The sequence below is a fragment of the Centroberyx affinis genome, unplaced genomic scaffold, assembly GCF_046629955.1.
Source record: "Centroberyx affinis isolate AG114_WGS23_722 - 3 ecotype Tasmania unplaced genomic scaffold, CSIRO-AGI_Caff_v1 ptg003606l_1, whole genome shotgun sequence".
Classification (NCBI taxonomy): Eukaryota; Metazoa; Chordata; class Actinopteri; order Beryciformes; family Berycidae; genus Centroberyx; species Centroberyx affinis.
The window spans coordinates 43,642-59,531 of record NW_027281524.1 but is presented as its reverse complement, the minus strand read 5'-3'; the positions used below and the strand labels follow the sequence as shown (position 1 = coordinate 59,531).

The 15,890-nt window shown below is 43.8% G+C and overlaps 1 protein-coding gene across 1 annotated transcript in view; it reads left to right on the top strand.

Annotated features, from left to right (window-relative positions):
• The first annotated feature begins 1,295 nt into the window (after positions 1 to 1,295).
• prkd3 (protein kinase D3) overlaps positions 1,296 to 15,890 on the top strand; it is a 43,666-nt gene continuing 29,071 nt past the window's right edge. The window contains exon 1 of the mRNA XM_071540310.1: positions 1,296 to 1,904. Coding sequence (XP_071396411.1) covers positions 1,611 to 1,904 — 294 coding nt within the window. The 5' untranslated portion in view covers positions 1,296 to 1,610. The remainder of the gene's footprint in view (positions 1,905 to 15,890) is intronic.

The following is a 15,890-nucleotide window of genomic DNA, read 5'->3' as shown; positions in this document are numbered from 1 at the left end:
CCTCAGTTTGGGAACCCCTGGTTTACAAACCAGTCGAGGTCGTGTGGAAGAAAGCTTTTCTGGCATGCGTAAGTTCAAATAACGGAAAAGAAAGGGACATGCGCATTGGCTCGAGCTCCATCGGAGGCGCCATTGCTTCACAGGGAGTGTAGTTCAAATATTCCTGCCCACACATGGAAACTCGGTTATGCGCAGATAATAAAAAAACTCCAAGCCCCAGGGACGGTCTCTGCTCTTTTTCTCGCCAAGCAGGGGGAGTAGTCACAGCTGGAGGGATAATAAGATGCGCATGAATTTACTATCTGGAATAAAAGATAAGAGAAAATGTCATTAAGCGGACGGCTCGGTGCATAACTCTCAGCGCGCCTGTAGGTAAAGCTAATGTCGGTGTTTGTTACAGCTAAGCTACAGCGTCGCGCTCTTCTGTGCGACTTCCACAAAGTGGTGAATTATAAACTTCAGGCTCCGCTTTCTTCAGTTGATGGAGTTACAAACTTTCTGCTGTCCACTCACAATGGAAAGAAAAGCGCCGTTTGCCGAGTGTGAAGGTAAAGTACAATTTCAGGGATATTAAAGCGGCGTTTTTGGGAGCAGAGCGGGCTTTTACGTGGAGGGATATTTCAACTGCAAAGAAAAGAAAGTCTTGTGTGAATGTGCAAATTCAGGGCTTGTATAACTTGTTTTGCTGGCATTCGGGGACTCGGGTTGTGTTCTGCCAGCGAGCCAATCGAAAGTGGGAGGGGTCCAGATGTTCAGAAGCCTTGGTTCCAGATGTTGCTTGAGTTTGAATTCTTGTAAACACAGAAAACATATACTGTATAAACTTTTAAATCTCGTCATGCGTTTTTTTTTAGGGGGTTTGCACACAAGCATACCGGTCTTTAGGTCTATTTATGTTGTTAAGTTCATCTTAACACTGCAAAAGTCGATTGCAATGTTAAAACAAATGTCAGCAATCATTTCAATCAGAGGTTTAATGTGTTCTTAATGTTGATAAAAACTTATTGACTCATTCATAGTCTCTAATCTGTACAAACAGTAGAATGTGATAGGCCTGTAATTTGCATCAATTCCTTTCTGCTGTGTTCAGATAGGTAGATACTTTCTTTTTGCTTTTATCACTACAAAAATACCACTCAGTGTGTGTGTGTGTGTGTGTGTGTGTGTGTGTGTGTGCTTGGTGACAGGCTTCCTGTGGTCAGAGTGGATTACTGACTTCAGTAAGGAGAAGGAACACCACTCCAGGATATGAAGTTTGCAGCGGTGACTTACTGCAGAAGTCTGGGATTCGTTCAGAGACCTTTTCTCCACTCACTCTGTCCATCTGGTGAAGCCGCCGGTGTGTGAGCTCAGGTGGGCCGGCCAGGCTTTTGCCTGAGCGTTCAGTCATACCTTCAGCAGTATGAGAAAAGAAAAGTCACGTTGATCAAAGAACATACAGGGACTGGTGATACTTTGCACGACCATCTTGGAATGAGGACCAAAGAGTTCCTCCGCCAAGAGTCTACCCACGGAGATCCAGCGGTGCTTTTTCCCACCAGGCATCACTGAGCCCTCCTGTATTTCAGCATTTCACGTTACGCTTTGTCCCCGCCATTGGAAGAAACCCAATGTCTGCCTCCTCTCCCCCGTCCTTACCTCGAGCCTACCTCCACTCTCTCCATCCGCACCACCCGTCCTCGCCGCCCACCCCCTCCCCGTCGCCCAGCCCGCCCGGGCCGCTCTACACCCGGCTGTCCAACGGCAGCCACAGCGCCCCCAGCCCCACCAACTCCCGCGGCTCGTTCCATGGGGTGTCCTTCCTGCTGCAGATCGGCCTGACCAGGGAGACGGTGAACCTGGAGGCCAGCGACCTGTCGCTGTCCGCCGTCAAGGACCTGGTGTGCTCCATAGTCGACCAGAAGGTAAGGAGTTCAGCAGAAACAGGCACAAAAGCTGCATTCAAGCTCCCTTTCATACTACTTTCATACTACTCATACTCATACTCACTACTCAAATATGGAACATCTCCCCATCAGACACTTTTCTATGTACTAGGGCTGGGCGATATATCGTATAATATTGATATTGTGATATGAGACTAGATATTGTCTGGGATTTTGGTTTTGTAATATTGTGAAAAAACTTCAATGTTATCTTAAAGGCTGCGGTTCAGTAAAGTGACATCATTTTCTGAACTTATTAGCCTGTTCTGGCTGAGTAAAATGAATAATGATTGGCTGTACCTGCTCATCATATCTACATTACTTATTACTGATTACACACTCTTTTGTGTAAATATCTTAAGAAAGCATGAATACTTATCCCCAAAATATCATCACATTATCGATATCGAGGTATTCAGTCTAAAATATTGTGGTATCAATATCACACAGTCCTAGTAGGTACTCTGCTTCACTTGGCCTAAAGTGACAAAAACTAAATGGTTCTCCGAAACACATGTACACCCACTATAATTAGCTTGTTTTCAACCTTAGGCAGTGGCAGTGAAGGCAGCAGAGTAGCTGAAAGGATGCTCCGACATGTGTTTTGCCATCTTCATGTGCCATATTCTTCTGTTTAGGTTCTGTTTTGCAAAGCAGACATCTGGGTCTCGTGCCCCGAAATGAGTCAAACACCACAGAAGCATGCACACAACTGCACCGACGCTACTCCGGTTACAGTACACAAGTCTGGTAGCGCCAGTTATTTACATTGTGGTATACTGTTGCTGGACGCACATAATGCAAGTGCACACATACACGCTCGCATGCATACACACACATGCACAGAGCTGCTCAGTGGTTTTGCTCTGCTCGTAGTCATCCCTGATGTAATCTTCGACCTTGCTTATTTTCCATGACAATGGCAGTCTGTTGTAATGACACTGGAGCACGGCCCGAGCATAAGAAGAGGCTTTGAACTCAAGTATAGGCTGCATCAATCAACAGCATCTAGCATTTGGTGGAGAGAGGCAATCTGAAGTGCAAACCAATGGAGCCAGCTTCAATTTGCTTGTTCTTGTCTGTTTGTGCTGAAAATGGTAGGGAAGTCTTGACCATGTTTCATGTCTGCCAGTTTGTACTAGGGCTGGGCGATATGGACCAAAAATCATATCTCGGTATTTTTAGGCTGAATGGCGATACATGATATATATCTCGGTATTTTCTACAAAGTGGGCTAAATGTTCAGTTGTAAGTAGGGCTGGGCGATATGGACAAAAACAAATATCACAATATTTTTGACCAAATACCTCGATATCGATATTGCGACAATATTGTAGGGATGACTATTGGTGCTTTCACAAAATATTTACACATGAGATTTTTGATAAATAAACATCAGTACTGTGGATATAATGACTAAGTGGGTAAAGGCAAATAATAGAACAGCTAGAACAGTCTGGTAAGTTCAGAAAATTACATCACTTTACTGTAATGCAGCCTTTAAAACCAGGAAAAGACAACACTTATGCCATATCACGATATTACGATATCCAAACTCTAAGACGATATCTAGTCTCATATCACGATAACGATATAATATCAATATATTGCCCAGCCCTAGTTTGTACGTGTGTGTGTGTGTGTGTGTGTGTGTATGCCTGTAAGGTGTTGGCCTAAGCTAAGGGTGAGGTTGACACATTTTACCAGTGAATTTTGCTTGTGATAAACATCATAACACTCCATATAGAAAGCATTGTAATACAAGCTACAACAACACATATATTAAGCATTTCATATTAAGTAGGCTGCTTTGTCTGTCACAGCAGTATAAACCTGTACAACACACATGTACTGCATTATGTTATGCTGCAGCTCTTACACAAACTGCTTTCAGTGACATATTGTATCGCAAAATTTGCACAACACAATAATACAATAAGAAACACTTGTATTAAGTTTTGGAAGTTGATTAGATCTATTAGGATTTAGATTCTGAAATATACAGTATTCATAAGCATATGCCAATCCTGTAAAACTCTTACTCTGTCATCTTGTGATCGACCTCTCTTTGTGCACATGGTTGTCTAGTTCACGGTCGTGTGGGATTAATGGTTTGTGAGGCCTCTGAATTAATCACTCACCGTTGCTTTTTTCACCTTTTGTCAATAATGATGATTACTCCGTTTGTGTCTGTAATTATCAGTGATTGAACGAAAAGGAGGGTGATTAAACAAAGCACTTTTCATCATCCACTAGGATCTGAAATGTAGGTAGGTCTGAGCTATATTTGGGTTTTAGGTGATCATGTTTTTAACCGAGATGAGGAAGAATGAATGATGGACAGATGATGGACAAACCTGTGTTGAATGGCCGGTGAGAGACAGTGAAGGGGCCATCCTGAGCGTGTCCTTTGGTTCCATGTTGTCCAAGTTGACATTCCAGAGGAGCAGGGTAATGTTGTTGTTCTTTACGAGGTCTGCTGATTCTCACTAGCTAGTTATGAACAGTTCTGGTCCGCAGAGCAGAAAATCTCATCACTGCTCATATTTACATGGATCCTGTAACATGTTGGCATGGTTGCAAGAATCTGTTACAGGAAAAGGGCGGGAAATACGACGCTTTGAAAAAAAATACCTAAAGAAAATCAGTGCGGTGCGTTCATGGTGCGTTGGGGCTGGTAATCTGCCAAGATGAGATCACGATAACCCATTTGTTTTTATATTATTATCTGTATATCACTTCATAAGACTGACAGGTATGTATACAGTGCATTCTCATAAAGATACAATGTAATCTAATAGCAAACAATGTAATTTATTGTCAACAGTCATGGGAACTTTTTCAAAGGCTGGAACATGAACAATAAACATCTGTATATACTGTACATCCTATTCATCATAATCGTCATGACAGATTCACACAATGCATATCCAACCCCTGTATCGACATTAAAGTGCATTTCTTCTTCTATTTCATCACTGCCAATTTCAGGCTATGTGGTGCGCTGCCTGAACTGTCTTATGAAATCCAGCCATATGGCTTTGATATCAATGGAAAATATGACTGTGGGCCTTCTGCACAATCCAGTCCATCCCTGCCTCAGTTCTTATTCTCAAATATGCATGACAATGGTAAGCTTTTTACAAAGTCTGCTCATCCTGGCCAACTTTTCCAGCTGAGGCTCTCTGACCCTCACTTGGCCGTTGACAGTCGTTCTAGGATCTCTCCAGTCAGCAGAACCCCAGGCTTCTGTGTCAGCAGAGACAAGACAGGAAAAAGCTTTATATGTGGTAATATCTGCATGGAGATGGAGTCTGGATGAAACTGTATTCCCCTCTCCATGCTGTTTCCCCCGCTGAGGGATGGTCTGCTTCACTAAGTGACTCACCACTCACTCAGCCATGCAACAAACACGGATGCTTATCTGACTTTAGTCTGTCTACTCGGTGTACAGTTTTCTGCTGTCAGCTGGTGTGAACTTTCAGTGTGGGATTTAGTTGTGTGTGTATGAGTATACTGTATGTATATCTATAATACGTACATGTGTACATGTATGTATGTTTTTTTCAAGAACAGATACAACCATGATGTCTTATTGCCAGCCTATTGCGTTGTATTACATTGGCTGAGCTATCCATCCATCCATCTTCATGCTGCTTATCCAGGTCAGGATCGCTGTGCCAGCATCAGGGCAAGCAGACCAGCCCAGACGTCCTTTTTCCCAACAACTTTCTGCCAGCTCCTCCTGGGGAATTCCAAGGCGCTCTTAGGCATGCTGGGAGATGTAGTCCCTCCAGTGAGTCCTGGGTCTGCCCTGGAGTTTCATAGAACATCTACACAGCTAAACTACCTCAACTGAGCTCCTCACTCTATTGCGGAGAGTGAGCCCAGCCACTCTGCAGAGAAACCTAATTTTGTCTGCCTGTATCTGCAGTCTCATTCTTTCAGTCCCTAACCAAAGCTTGTGACCATACTGAGAGGTGAGGGTCAGAAAGAAGACTGAAGAAGATTGGTTAGCTTGATTGGTTCAACCTTTTTCAACGGTTTTTGGTAGGCAGCAAAATCATGAAACTAGATCATGTTCAGTTTTCAATGAGCCTTTCTATTTAAGATGCTTGTTAGTCCCAGATAAATTATTATACAAGCCTTGGAAACGAGCCTTTATGCTATAGCAGATGTACTCTGGCCGTGGTTGGACAGCTGTGAAATTTCCAGATGCTTGCATGTGGTCTCTTATACTGTGTATAATTTCTCATGGCTTCAAGGTTGACATTTCATCTCTTGGCTGAACCCCTTAGTTTTGAATCAGTCTTATTGTTTGACGTGGGGTCATGCAGCCTGTTATAATAGCTGTGTATTGTATAGATTTTGTACGGCTCATTCCTCTTCCTGCTAACGACTCAACCACATGACTTGGCTGGCATCCACAGCATAGAATCACTTTCTGTCCTGTGTACTGATCTGAAGTTGGTTTTGATAGTAGTGGTTTGGACCACTTTCACCAACTTTCGTGGTTAAGGTCAAACATAGGCCAGCAACCTGATCCCAGATCAGATCCTGATAGCTTCAATCTCAGTCTCTCAGAGCAGCCATTGTGGTTACTGCTTGAGCAGTCTAGTAAATGCTTTAAAATGTGACCATTTTAGAGTGTCACCACTTGGCACAAGGGTATCAAGCCTTGGCCAGGCTCCTTGGAGACTATGAGAAAGGATGAGGGGGAGCCAGCCAGTAGAAGGCGGAGACCCACCCAGTAGGGTACCAACCAGCCCAGATCTAACCCAGCAATGGCCCACTGATGGCCCCTTCCATGGCTGGCTGCCACTGGTGTAACTCCAACCCGGGAAGGCCCAGTGTCTCTGGCCGGGCCCTGGCTGCTCTGTCTGGTTTTCGGGCCTGATGAATGGCGCGAGATAAACAGCCATAGCTTCCACTTGTTGAGCGTTTCCTGTTTGGTGTCGCCCAAGTCCTCTCGTGCAGCCAGCAAGGGAGCAGTGGCAGGACAAAAGTTCACGACTCCCTGAGAATGACTCCCAGCTAGCCAGCCGGTCGGCCCGCACGGCCAGCCAGCTAGAGAACATTCCTCCTCACCCAGGCATTTTTGGAGGATGATGTGATGTTGCTTGGGATGGGTGGGGATAGACTGCTATGAAATTGAAATATTTGACACTAAACACTTGTTTTGGTAATACTGAACAGCTGCCAAACTGTGAAGGATGCTGTAATGGCAATGGCATGATTGACATAGTTTAATTTTCAATCTTTATGGCACAACTCAGCATGTGTTTAACATCCTATAAAGGTGCAGTTGAATTGCTGGTGGAGATGCTTTGTGGTGAAGATTGGAAACTATTGTGATGTTAAAATGTGTTTGATGTAAAATGGAGAGTTTACAGTGTAGCTTGGCCTCCGAGTTAAAAGTCCTTTCTCGCTGTCAAGAGGGGATGATAAAGCTCACTAGGAGGAAGGAAATTTGAAGTCCTTTTGGCATAGGCAATGGAAAAAAACATAAAACCTTTGCCTCAAAAGTTGGTTTTATGAATACTTTCATTTTAGCCCCTTGTCCCTAGGATATTATTGCATTTTCACTACAGCTGGAAATGCTGGAGTGAGAAAGGCGGCTGCCTCAGCCACAGGTTTCCCTACTGGTTTTGTTAGTGCAGTAACTCCCAGTCTCTAGTTGAGGGCTGTACAGCTGCCTCTGTAATTAGCCAGACAAAGGCCTTTTTGAGACAGAAACACTCCACAGGCTAAGTTGGACAACATGAAACAGCAGAGTATTATGAAAACAGAAGGATTTGGATTGTTCTAAACCTCTGAGTAATATCAAGAGCATGATGCAACGTAACGCTTGGCATAGAAAACAGGATAGACTCAACATTCCTTTATCAAGATAAATTAGATTGATTTGCAACAGCAGTTAGGGATTATTCAGGTTTTGCATTTTTATGCTTTCATGACAGTGCTATGAAATATGTTTGTCTGCCTTTGGGTGCTACGTAACAAAGCTTAGTGCTTCCAAATTTTGACCAGATGATTTAGCGTCGATGTCTCAATATAGTAATATGGGATTAATATATGACATTCATCTCACTAGGCCCCTCACCTAAACCCAACATGTTTTCTCATAGACATAGACCTGGTATGAGAAAAAGGTAATGTATTAAGGAAAGGAACAGAAAGAACAAGAAAGAGATGGAAGGAGAATGAGAAGAGAAAATTGCAAGAAAGAAGCGCGCAAATGGAAAATGAGAGTACAGTTCCCATCGAGCAAAACTAACTGAAACACACAGGAAATAAATCACCACCATCTCCCTCCCTCCCCTACCTCCCTCCCTTGGACAGCATAAGCCCACATCTGCATGTTCCTATGGAGCTGGCAGCCATATTTCACCCCAGAGGACATCCCGGCAGCACAGGGCCCTATGTGTGATATACATGGGGCCAGACATTTCCTGGAAAGCACATTCAGCTCCTTCTCAGGAAAAAAAGCAGGTCACCCGTGAGTCAAAACAGTCAGTGTTGGTTGTAGTTATGAACAGACACTACTGTTATGGTCGTAGGCCGCATTTTCCAACTTATATGGTTTTCGGTGTTCATTTGCAGGCATGCTGTTGTATTGCAAAGCCATGAAGTTGACTAAATGAATATTACAACTGGGATTGTTGAAAAACCAAAAGCTTTCCATGTACATCTCAAAAGCCTACTTGCACAAGGAATCTATCAATTTGCCCAGTCTTGGAGTAATTTGTGGAAAGGGAGAGAGAGAGAAAGAGAAAAAAAAATCTCTGAAGTTAAGTGAGCTAAGTAATTTCTACCATCTGCAGTCCACATTTCTGAAGCCTCATTCTCCTTTAAATGTGGAGTGGCAAGGCAGAACACAAGGCCCGGCCACAAGAGTCAGAGAATGACAGAGTGGAGAAGAGTGGTCCTCTCCAGGGAAAGGGGGGCAGAGGAGGCCCGGGACAGCCCTGCTGGCAGGCCGTGCATCGGGGCACGGCGTGGGTTGTGGCCACCGGCCCGCTGATGCCCTGCCGTTCGGTTGCTGCCAAAACCATCTATGGAATGCCACTTCTGCCGCTGAGTGTGGCTTCGCTTTGTATTTGCTGCATCTCTAGGTTTTCCTTCACCATCCTTTGGCTCTCCAGTGGCTGGAGATAATCTAGCATCACTCCAATCTCTTGTTATTGCTGGCTGAATGGGTTTTGATTGTGATTATATTGAAGAGGTAGGCAGCAGTAACGTTGAACCACTTAATACTCGGGAATCCTGATGACTTGTCTGTGTCCCGGTAAAGCCAGTCATGTGTAGCGATTTAGGAGTCATCCCTGAGTGATTTCAGTAACTTCCATTCATAAATTTGTAACTGTGGCATAACGTGTTTTTCTGAAAGAGGACGTCTCATTTCCTTTATTAATTTACTCATTAATAACTTGACTTGCTCCTCTCCCGTGGCAGGAGTTCCACCTCGACTGCACTCACTGACCACCTCAGCACACTTAAAGGACTTCAACCATGACAAATGCTGAAAGGGGGCTGTTTAAAGTTGGCCCAGTGACAAGGACCCTGTACTCTTCAAGATATTAACCCTTGTTTACTTAATTTATGGTTAATCACTTATATCTCTTTACAGTTTCAACTGAATAACATAAAGACCATACAAACAAGATTAGAATCAACAGATGTTATAAGCCCAAATAACAATAGCAGATCTGTTAGCATGCTAAAAAATGGTTTGATTTCCCCCCATTATGCTAATAGCAACAGGCTTCCACAATGAAGACCATATGGAGCCTACTGTAGCTTTCTTCAAATGTCAGCCACACATAGCTGTGGAGCATTATTGATCCCTGCGGTAGGAGCAGGTTGCAAAATGTCTCATTCAGTGGTGTTTTCTCAGCACTGTTTGCTTTTCCTGTCTTTCGGCTTGGTGAGTGATCTGTCAAACTGATAGCAAGGTGGCAGAGGAAGTGCAAAAACGTGTTGAAATGAGTGGAGAAGAAACCCAGTGCTAATTGTAGAGGGGAAAGGTCTTGTGAAATGCTTGTATACTGCTGTATGATGAGCAACATTTGGCCAAATGTAAAGCACCACAGTCTAAATGAAAAGAGACACCGCTGTATCACAACTCCGCTCTGTTTGATTGTGTTTGGCCATTTTCAAACACAAGGGAAGCAGCCAGCCAGCCAGCATGACTCTTTTTGTCACCGCGTCTGTTTCTTCAGCCATACATGCTGTTAAGTTAGTTCCCCTCAGAGCCTCTCCCTGTTTCCACATTCTCTCTGCCCCTGCTCTCCAATCTGCTGCGGTCGGCGGAGCAGCACAGCCTGTTCAGTCTGTGTGCCTGCGTTCAAATGGCTTTTCTGTCCACTGCACTTGCTATTATTCCTGTCTGTGTGTTTAAATGGTCAGAGAAATTGCCTTTTGGTGACTCTGTGTTGAGAAATGCGAAGGCTTGTCAGACTGTTGGCTGGATTGATATTATTGCAGCTTGAATTGTATTTCAGACTAGTTTACTTTAGTTTAGTTTAGTTTAGTTTACTTTACTTTAGTTTAGTTTAGTGAATTGTGCAGATGAGGCAAGCAAACCTAAACTGGGCCTCACCTCATCTCATCTCACCTTTAGCAAACATCTTATGTGTGAATGTGTTGTGTGAAACTGCTGATTCAGCAACAGAACTGCTGAACCAATAAACCATTATCACTGATCATAAAGAAGGAAAAAAAACAAAACTAGCAACTGATCCCTGCCCCCTTTTTAAAATTTATGTAACTCAGAACCCATTGCAATTCTTAATGTTTCTATTGAGCAACAGCAGCACGTTGCTGTGCCAAACCATTACCTTGCACCTTATGACCCCCTGCTTTACTAGAACAGAGAAAGTGCAGTCACCATCAATCTCCCTCTCGCATAAATCCCCCCCGGTTTCACCTGTTTATTTGCCCCGGGTGGAGGTGTACCTGGCAGCCGTCCCCTAGTACTCCAGGCCAGCGAGGGGAGATGGAGTGTGTACTGCAGTATATCTTTGAGGCGGAGGCGCTGGCGGAGGATCGCAGCGGGGCGATAACTCATCGGCAGTGTGCGGGGGCCTGGCCAAGCATGTCTTAGATCACACTGCTCTCTTCCTGAGAGGCCTTAGATCCTGTGACTCAGCCTTCCTCTTCTCCTCCTGCCTGGCCTCCGGACACAGTTATGCATGCAACACACACACACACACACACACACACACAGAGAGGAGACAGTGTCTGTCATGTGTGTAAAGAATGGAGCCATTAGGCAGAAAGCCGCCTGGCTCTCAGAGGGGACACACTGGCTAGTAACCACAGTGACCAGTGACCTCATCACCATTATCTCCACCATGCTGAGGGCGGCACTTCAGCGCTTTTGTACTTCAGGCCAAATGACCACAGAAGGGTATTGACTCTCTGTGTTCAAATAATCAAAAGCCTGATGAAATAATTGTGGGATTTGCTTTGGAGAGATTCACAGTAAAGCTCTGTAAAGCGAGGAGGAGAGTCTGGGTCAGTTTTTGGCTGAAAAGTATCAACTGTTGTGGTTGATGTAAATTGGGTAAGCGGTATAGCTTCGTTAGAGTCTCCCGATGGTTGAAACAGGCCCAGACCGACAGGTGTAGAGTCTCCTACTACGACAAGCGCAGTCTGTGGTCTGGACTGGAGCCTAGACCTATAAGCTCAGTGGTTAGCGCTGTGATTCCACCTTGTCTGCACCAGGCATCTTAATGTGGACACACACACGCACATATAAAGTATGCACATGCATGCATACACGCACATACACATATAATAACCCTGCATGCACGCACACACGCAGTCATACACAATATATACACACATACAATGCAAGCGCACACACACACACACAGCTCTCAACATAAGAAGGGAACCACACCAGCAGCGAATTAGTTGCATATGAACACTTGGCACTTTTTAAAGCCCCTGCTTTTCTCATCTTACTCCGTCGGCTAAACGCCTCAGCCAGGCTGCAGTGTTCACACTTCTCTGGAACATGCTGGAAAATGACGAGGGGGAGAAGTGGAGTAGCGGCCTGAGATGTTGGTCAAACAATAAGTCACTCTGTCATTATACTGACCCTTGTCCACACAAAGCGGAGGAATGCGCAAGATCTGAGTTCCAAATACTGCCAGAGGCTGGATAAAAGGGGAAAAGTTACGGCCGAGTGGCGGTGAAGCTTTTCTGCCTGTTCAGTGTGCATTACAGTTTTGAAAATGCATTGCTACAGTGTCGTGCACATAGACATAGTTTATAGCGCCACATGTACAATTTATTCTTTATTCCATGCTTGGCTGAAATGCAGAGCCTTGACAAGCATCAGATATCATTCTGACTGTATTTATTTCCTCTTCCATTGTTTTGAACAATATGCTGTTGTGTTCCAAGATGATACAGTAAAAACTTATGAATGAACCATGAACCATAGTCTACCGCATGGAAGGAAATGTGTTAGTCAGCCTCATCTGAGTGAGAAAGTCACAGCTTTTCTTGCCGCTCTCCCACCACATGATTTTCCTTTCCACCAAGCGCCCTCTCTCTCTGCATGGGGTTGGTTCATTTTGTCACCCATAGTGGAGTTTTTGTCTCTCTTTTGCAGTGGAAAAGAAGCTGACTTTGCCCTCGAGAGGAAGACAGAGCGTGCGTATGTGTGTGTGCGTGTCGTGGAGAGTGATAGGATGAGTTTGCTTGATCCTGCAAGTGTACAAGAAGCTTGCTTGAATGTGAACCATATGAGGGACTAGGACTTTGTCGGTCGGTTACGCTGAATCTCCCCCTCTCTTTCTGCCTCCAGCTGTAGTGTGTTTTTCTTGGCTTGCGCCTGCAAACGGAGGAGCAAATAGTTTTATGTAATACACCGTCAAAATGAAGCATGCTCCTCGGCCTTTGTTTCCACCCACTGGCTGCAGGGCGGAAGGGAAGGCACATGCTCTGCAGCCGCTTGACTCATCGCAGGCCATGGACAATGGATCTACATTATGACAGTCTGTGCAGAAATGTGTAGGATGAGCTGCTAAATGGGTAGTAACAGATGCTGTCACTTCTGCACCACACAACTCTCTGACATGGCGGGATTTTAAACATTTTACCTGTTGTTAGTGTGGTAATGTTTCCTTCAACTTCCTGCTTCCATAATTGGAAATTATAATCATATGTGTTGCCTTCAAATGCTCTTGGTTGGAAATACTGACAAATTGGTCACTGTAACCAAACTATGTTTTGTAGCTCTTGCACTTTTTAACTCAAACAGCACAGTGATGTGACTTAAGCTTAATTCGCTTATTGTTCATCTAATCAATTTGCTCCTTTAGTGTGTGCACAGACAAACAGGTACAACTAACACTCACAACACGCCTCCTAAAGGTCACAACCTGGCAACTCAGGTACTAAAGCAAATTCTAACTTGCATGTTTGCCCAGTAAGTACCACTGTGAGAGGTTCATGTGCGCTAAACTTGTAATTCCAATAATTCTGGCAGCACTTGAAGACACTATATGATATAATGTATTTTCTGCTCTCTACCGATCCCACTCAAATTATGAATACAATAATGTTATTGACAAAATGGGTTGCGATATTTTTGCATAAGACAGAGTGAGAGAGAGTATCTATGTGTGTGAAAAATGTATGTTTATATGTGGGATACTGAGTTCGTTTTATACCTACAGTACAGTGAGGACATCTGCACCATCAAAACGAGTTATTTAGAAATCATGCAGCTAAATTATATGGAAACTGTTAACGGAGGACCAAAAACACTTTATGTTGAACAAGAACGTGGAAAACCAGAGTGTTTCCAGTATGCGCTCTTTTGATGCATTACTCCAAGTGACAAAGAATTATTTGGCTGTCGTTAATGCCAGGATCTGGTAATTGTATAATTTTCTATGCATGTGTTTCTTGTGCTATGTTGTGTGGAAAACTTCTGCTTGGTATTACATTAATAATATGTAATGAAAACAAACACAATTCCACTGTTGACTTTATTAAATTAACACAGTTTTCCACACCGTGTTTGATGTGACTTGAACAAACTAATTACACAGCTTTCCCCCAAGGTTCGTGTGAGCACATAATTGGATTTTCCAAAGCATTCGTTTGACTAGGAATTGAAGTACATTTTCCTCTGTTGTGGGCATTAACATGCACCTCAAAGTCAAACAATGGTTTCCCCATTGTTTTGACATCAAAAACAGTTTTCCTATTTGTTAAACATTCACTACGGCTCACTGGAACTTATGGTTTCATGACTTACTGTGGAGCAACATCACACGATGAGTCAGCAGATGTTGTTTATTAAAGCTATTGTACATCATAACTCATCAAGTTGTGCTTGGAGTTATTTACTAAGTTTGAACATATATGTCTTTTGGTCCATGTCACTAAACATTACATCACAGAATAGTACTGGCAATAAAAATAATAATAAAAATAATGTTGACAATCTATATGACTGTTAGGTCTCCTGATATGGTGTCCTAAAGGACTTAACCTAATTAGAAACGAGGAGAGATCAACATCTTGTGTCTCCTGGTATTTGGTCTAAAGAGCAGTGTGTTCTGTCTCTTGGCACTTGCAAATAATTGCAGGCATATCAGTCAATGGGTTCATTTATCTGGTAAATGAAAGCGCCGTGTCTCACGCTGGTCTTATGATGGGCTTTATCTTGCCACCTCCAGCTAAATGAATAAGGGCCTTCCACCTTCTGGCTGTGGCTAAATGCTTCACAGGCACCCAGTACCTTGATGCAAATATATCCAGGTGTTGTCCTCTGCACAGAGGTTAGATAGTCTTTTACCCTCTGCTGTTGCAATGCTGTTGCTTATATATAGTGTGAGTATATTGCATTGTTTAAAGTCTCCACCCCCTTAATGTAGACATGTTTTTTTTAAACTTTATTCATCCAGGGAAAGTCGAGTGAGCATGCATTCTCTTTTCCAGCAATGCCCAGCTTCACATTCATACAGTTACACACAATCACACCTGGGAGCTGCCCAGTACAACCACAGTCTTCTGCTGCTGGTCACTGGAGTAGTTGGGGGTTAAGTGCCTTGCTCAAGTGCATCTCAAAAGTAGCTGTTGAGGGAGAGTGTTGCTCATTCACTTTCTCCACCAACATTTTCCCAGCTGAGCTGACGTCATTCTGGTTCCAGGTCCATAAGTCAGCACTTACCAGTTCTTTTGGAAAAAGGGAGATAGTGCAGCAGGTTTCTGTGATGTAGCTGACACTTTGCCAGACAATTATCTATATGCAAAGAGAAAGAAGAAAGATCAAAATCCTTCCTTCTAGACCGACACCACAGCTGGCTGTTTGTACGAATGCTCTTGCTTGCTAAGCTACAGGTATGCACCGCTGATTGCTCATGCAGACTGATGTCGAGCAGGACATTTTACTGTAGCTGTCCGCCAGACCCGAGCTGGCCTGCTGCCAGACTAATAAAGGTGTGAGGCAGCCTGGGGTCAGGCAGCATACCTTTCCTTACTGTAATCACATGGCCATCTGTCAGTCCCTGCTCGCCCCTCTGAACACTGCTTCCCTGTTACCACACACCTCTGCCACACATCCCACAAGCACAAATGCGCACACACGCACGCACGCACATGCTTACCAATGCATGAGCGCACGTGCACAGACACACACACACACACAAATACTTAACCACATAATCATGTGCACACTATTCTCTCTTGACAAGAAGCTTCATTGTGCTGTGTGATTGAGCGCCCGCACACATTGGTTTTGTGTTATGTTGCGGTGATAGCAACAGAATGCAGCAGAATACAAAACCAGCCAAGACGTTTTTTTTTTTTGTTTTTTTTTCAGGGATAATGTCATATTCCTCCTCAGATGCAAATGGAAGAGTTATGACTCTATCAATTCCTTAATTCATCATTTTGTGTCTTAGATTTCCTATTCAGTTGATAGTAACAATTTTG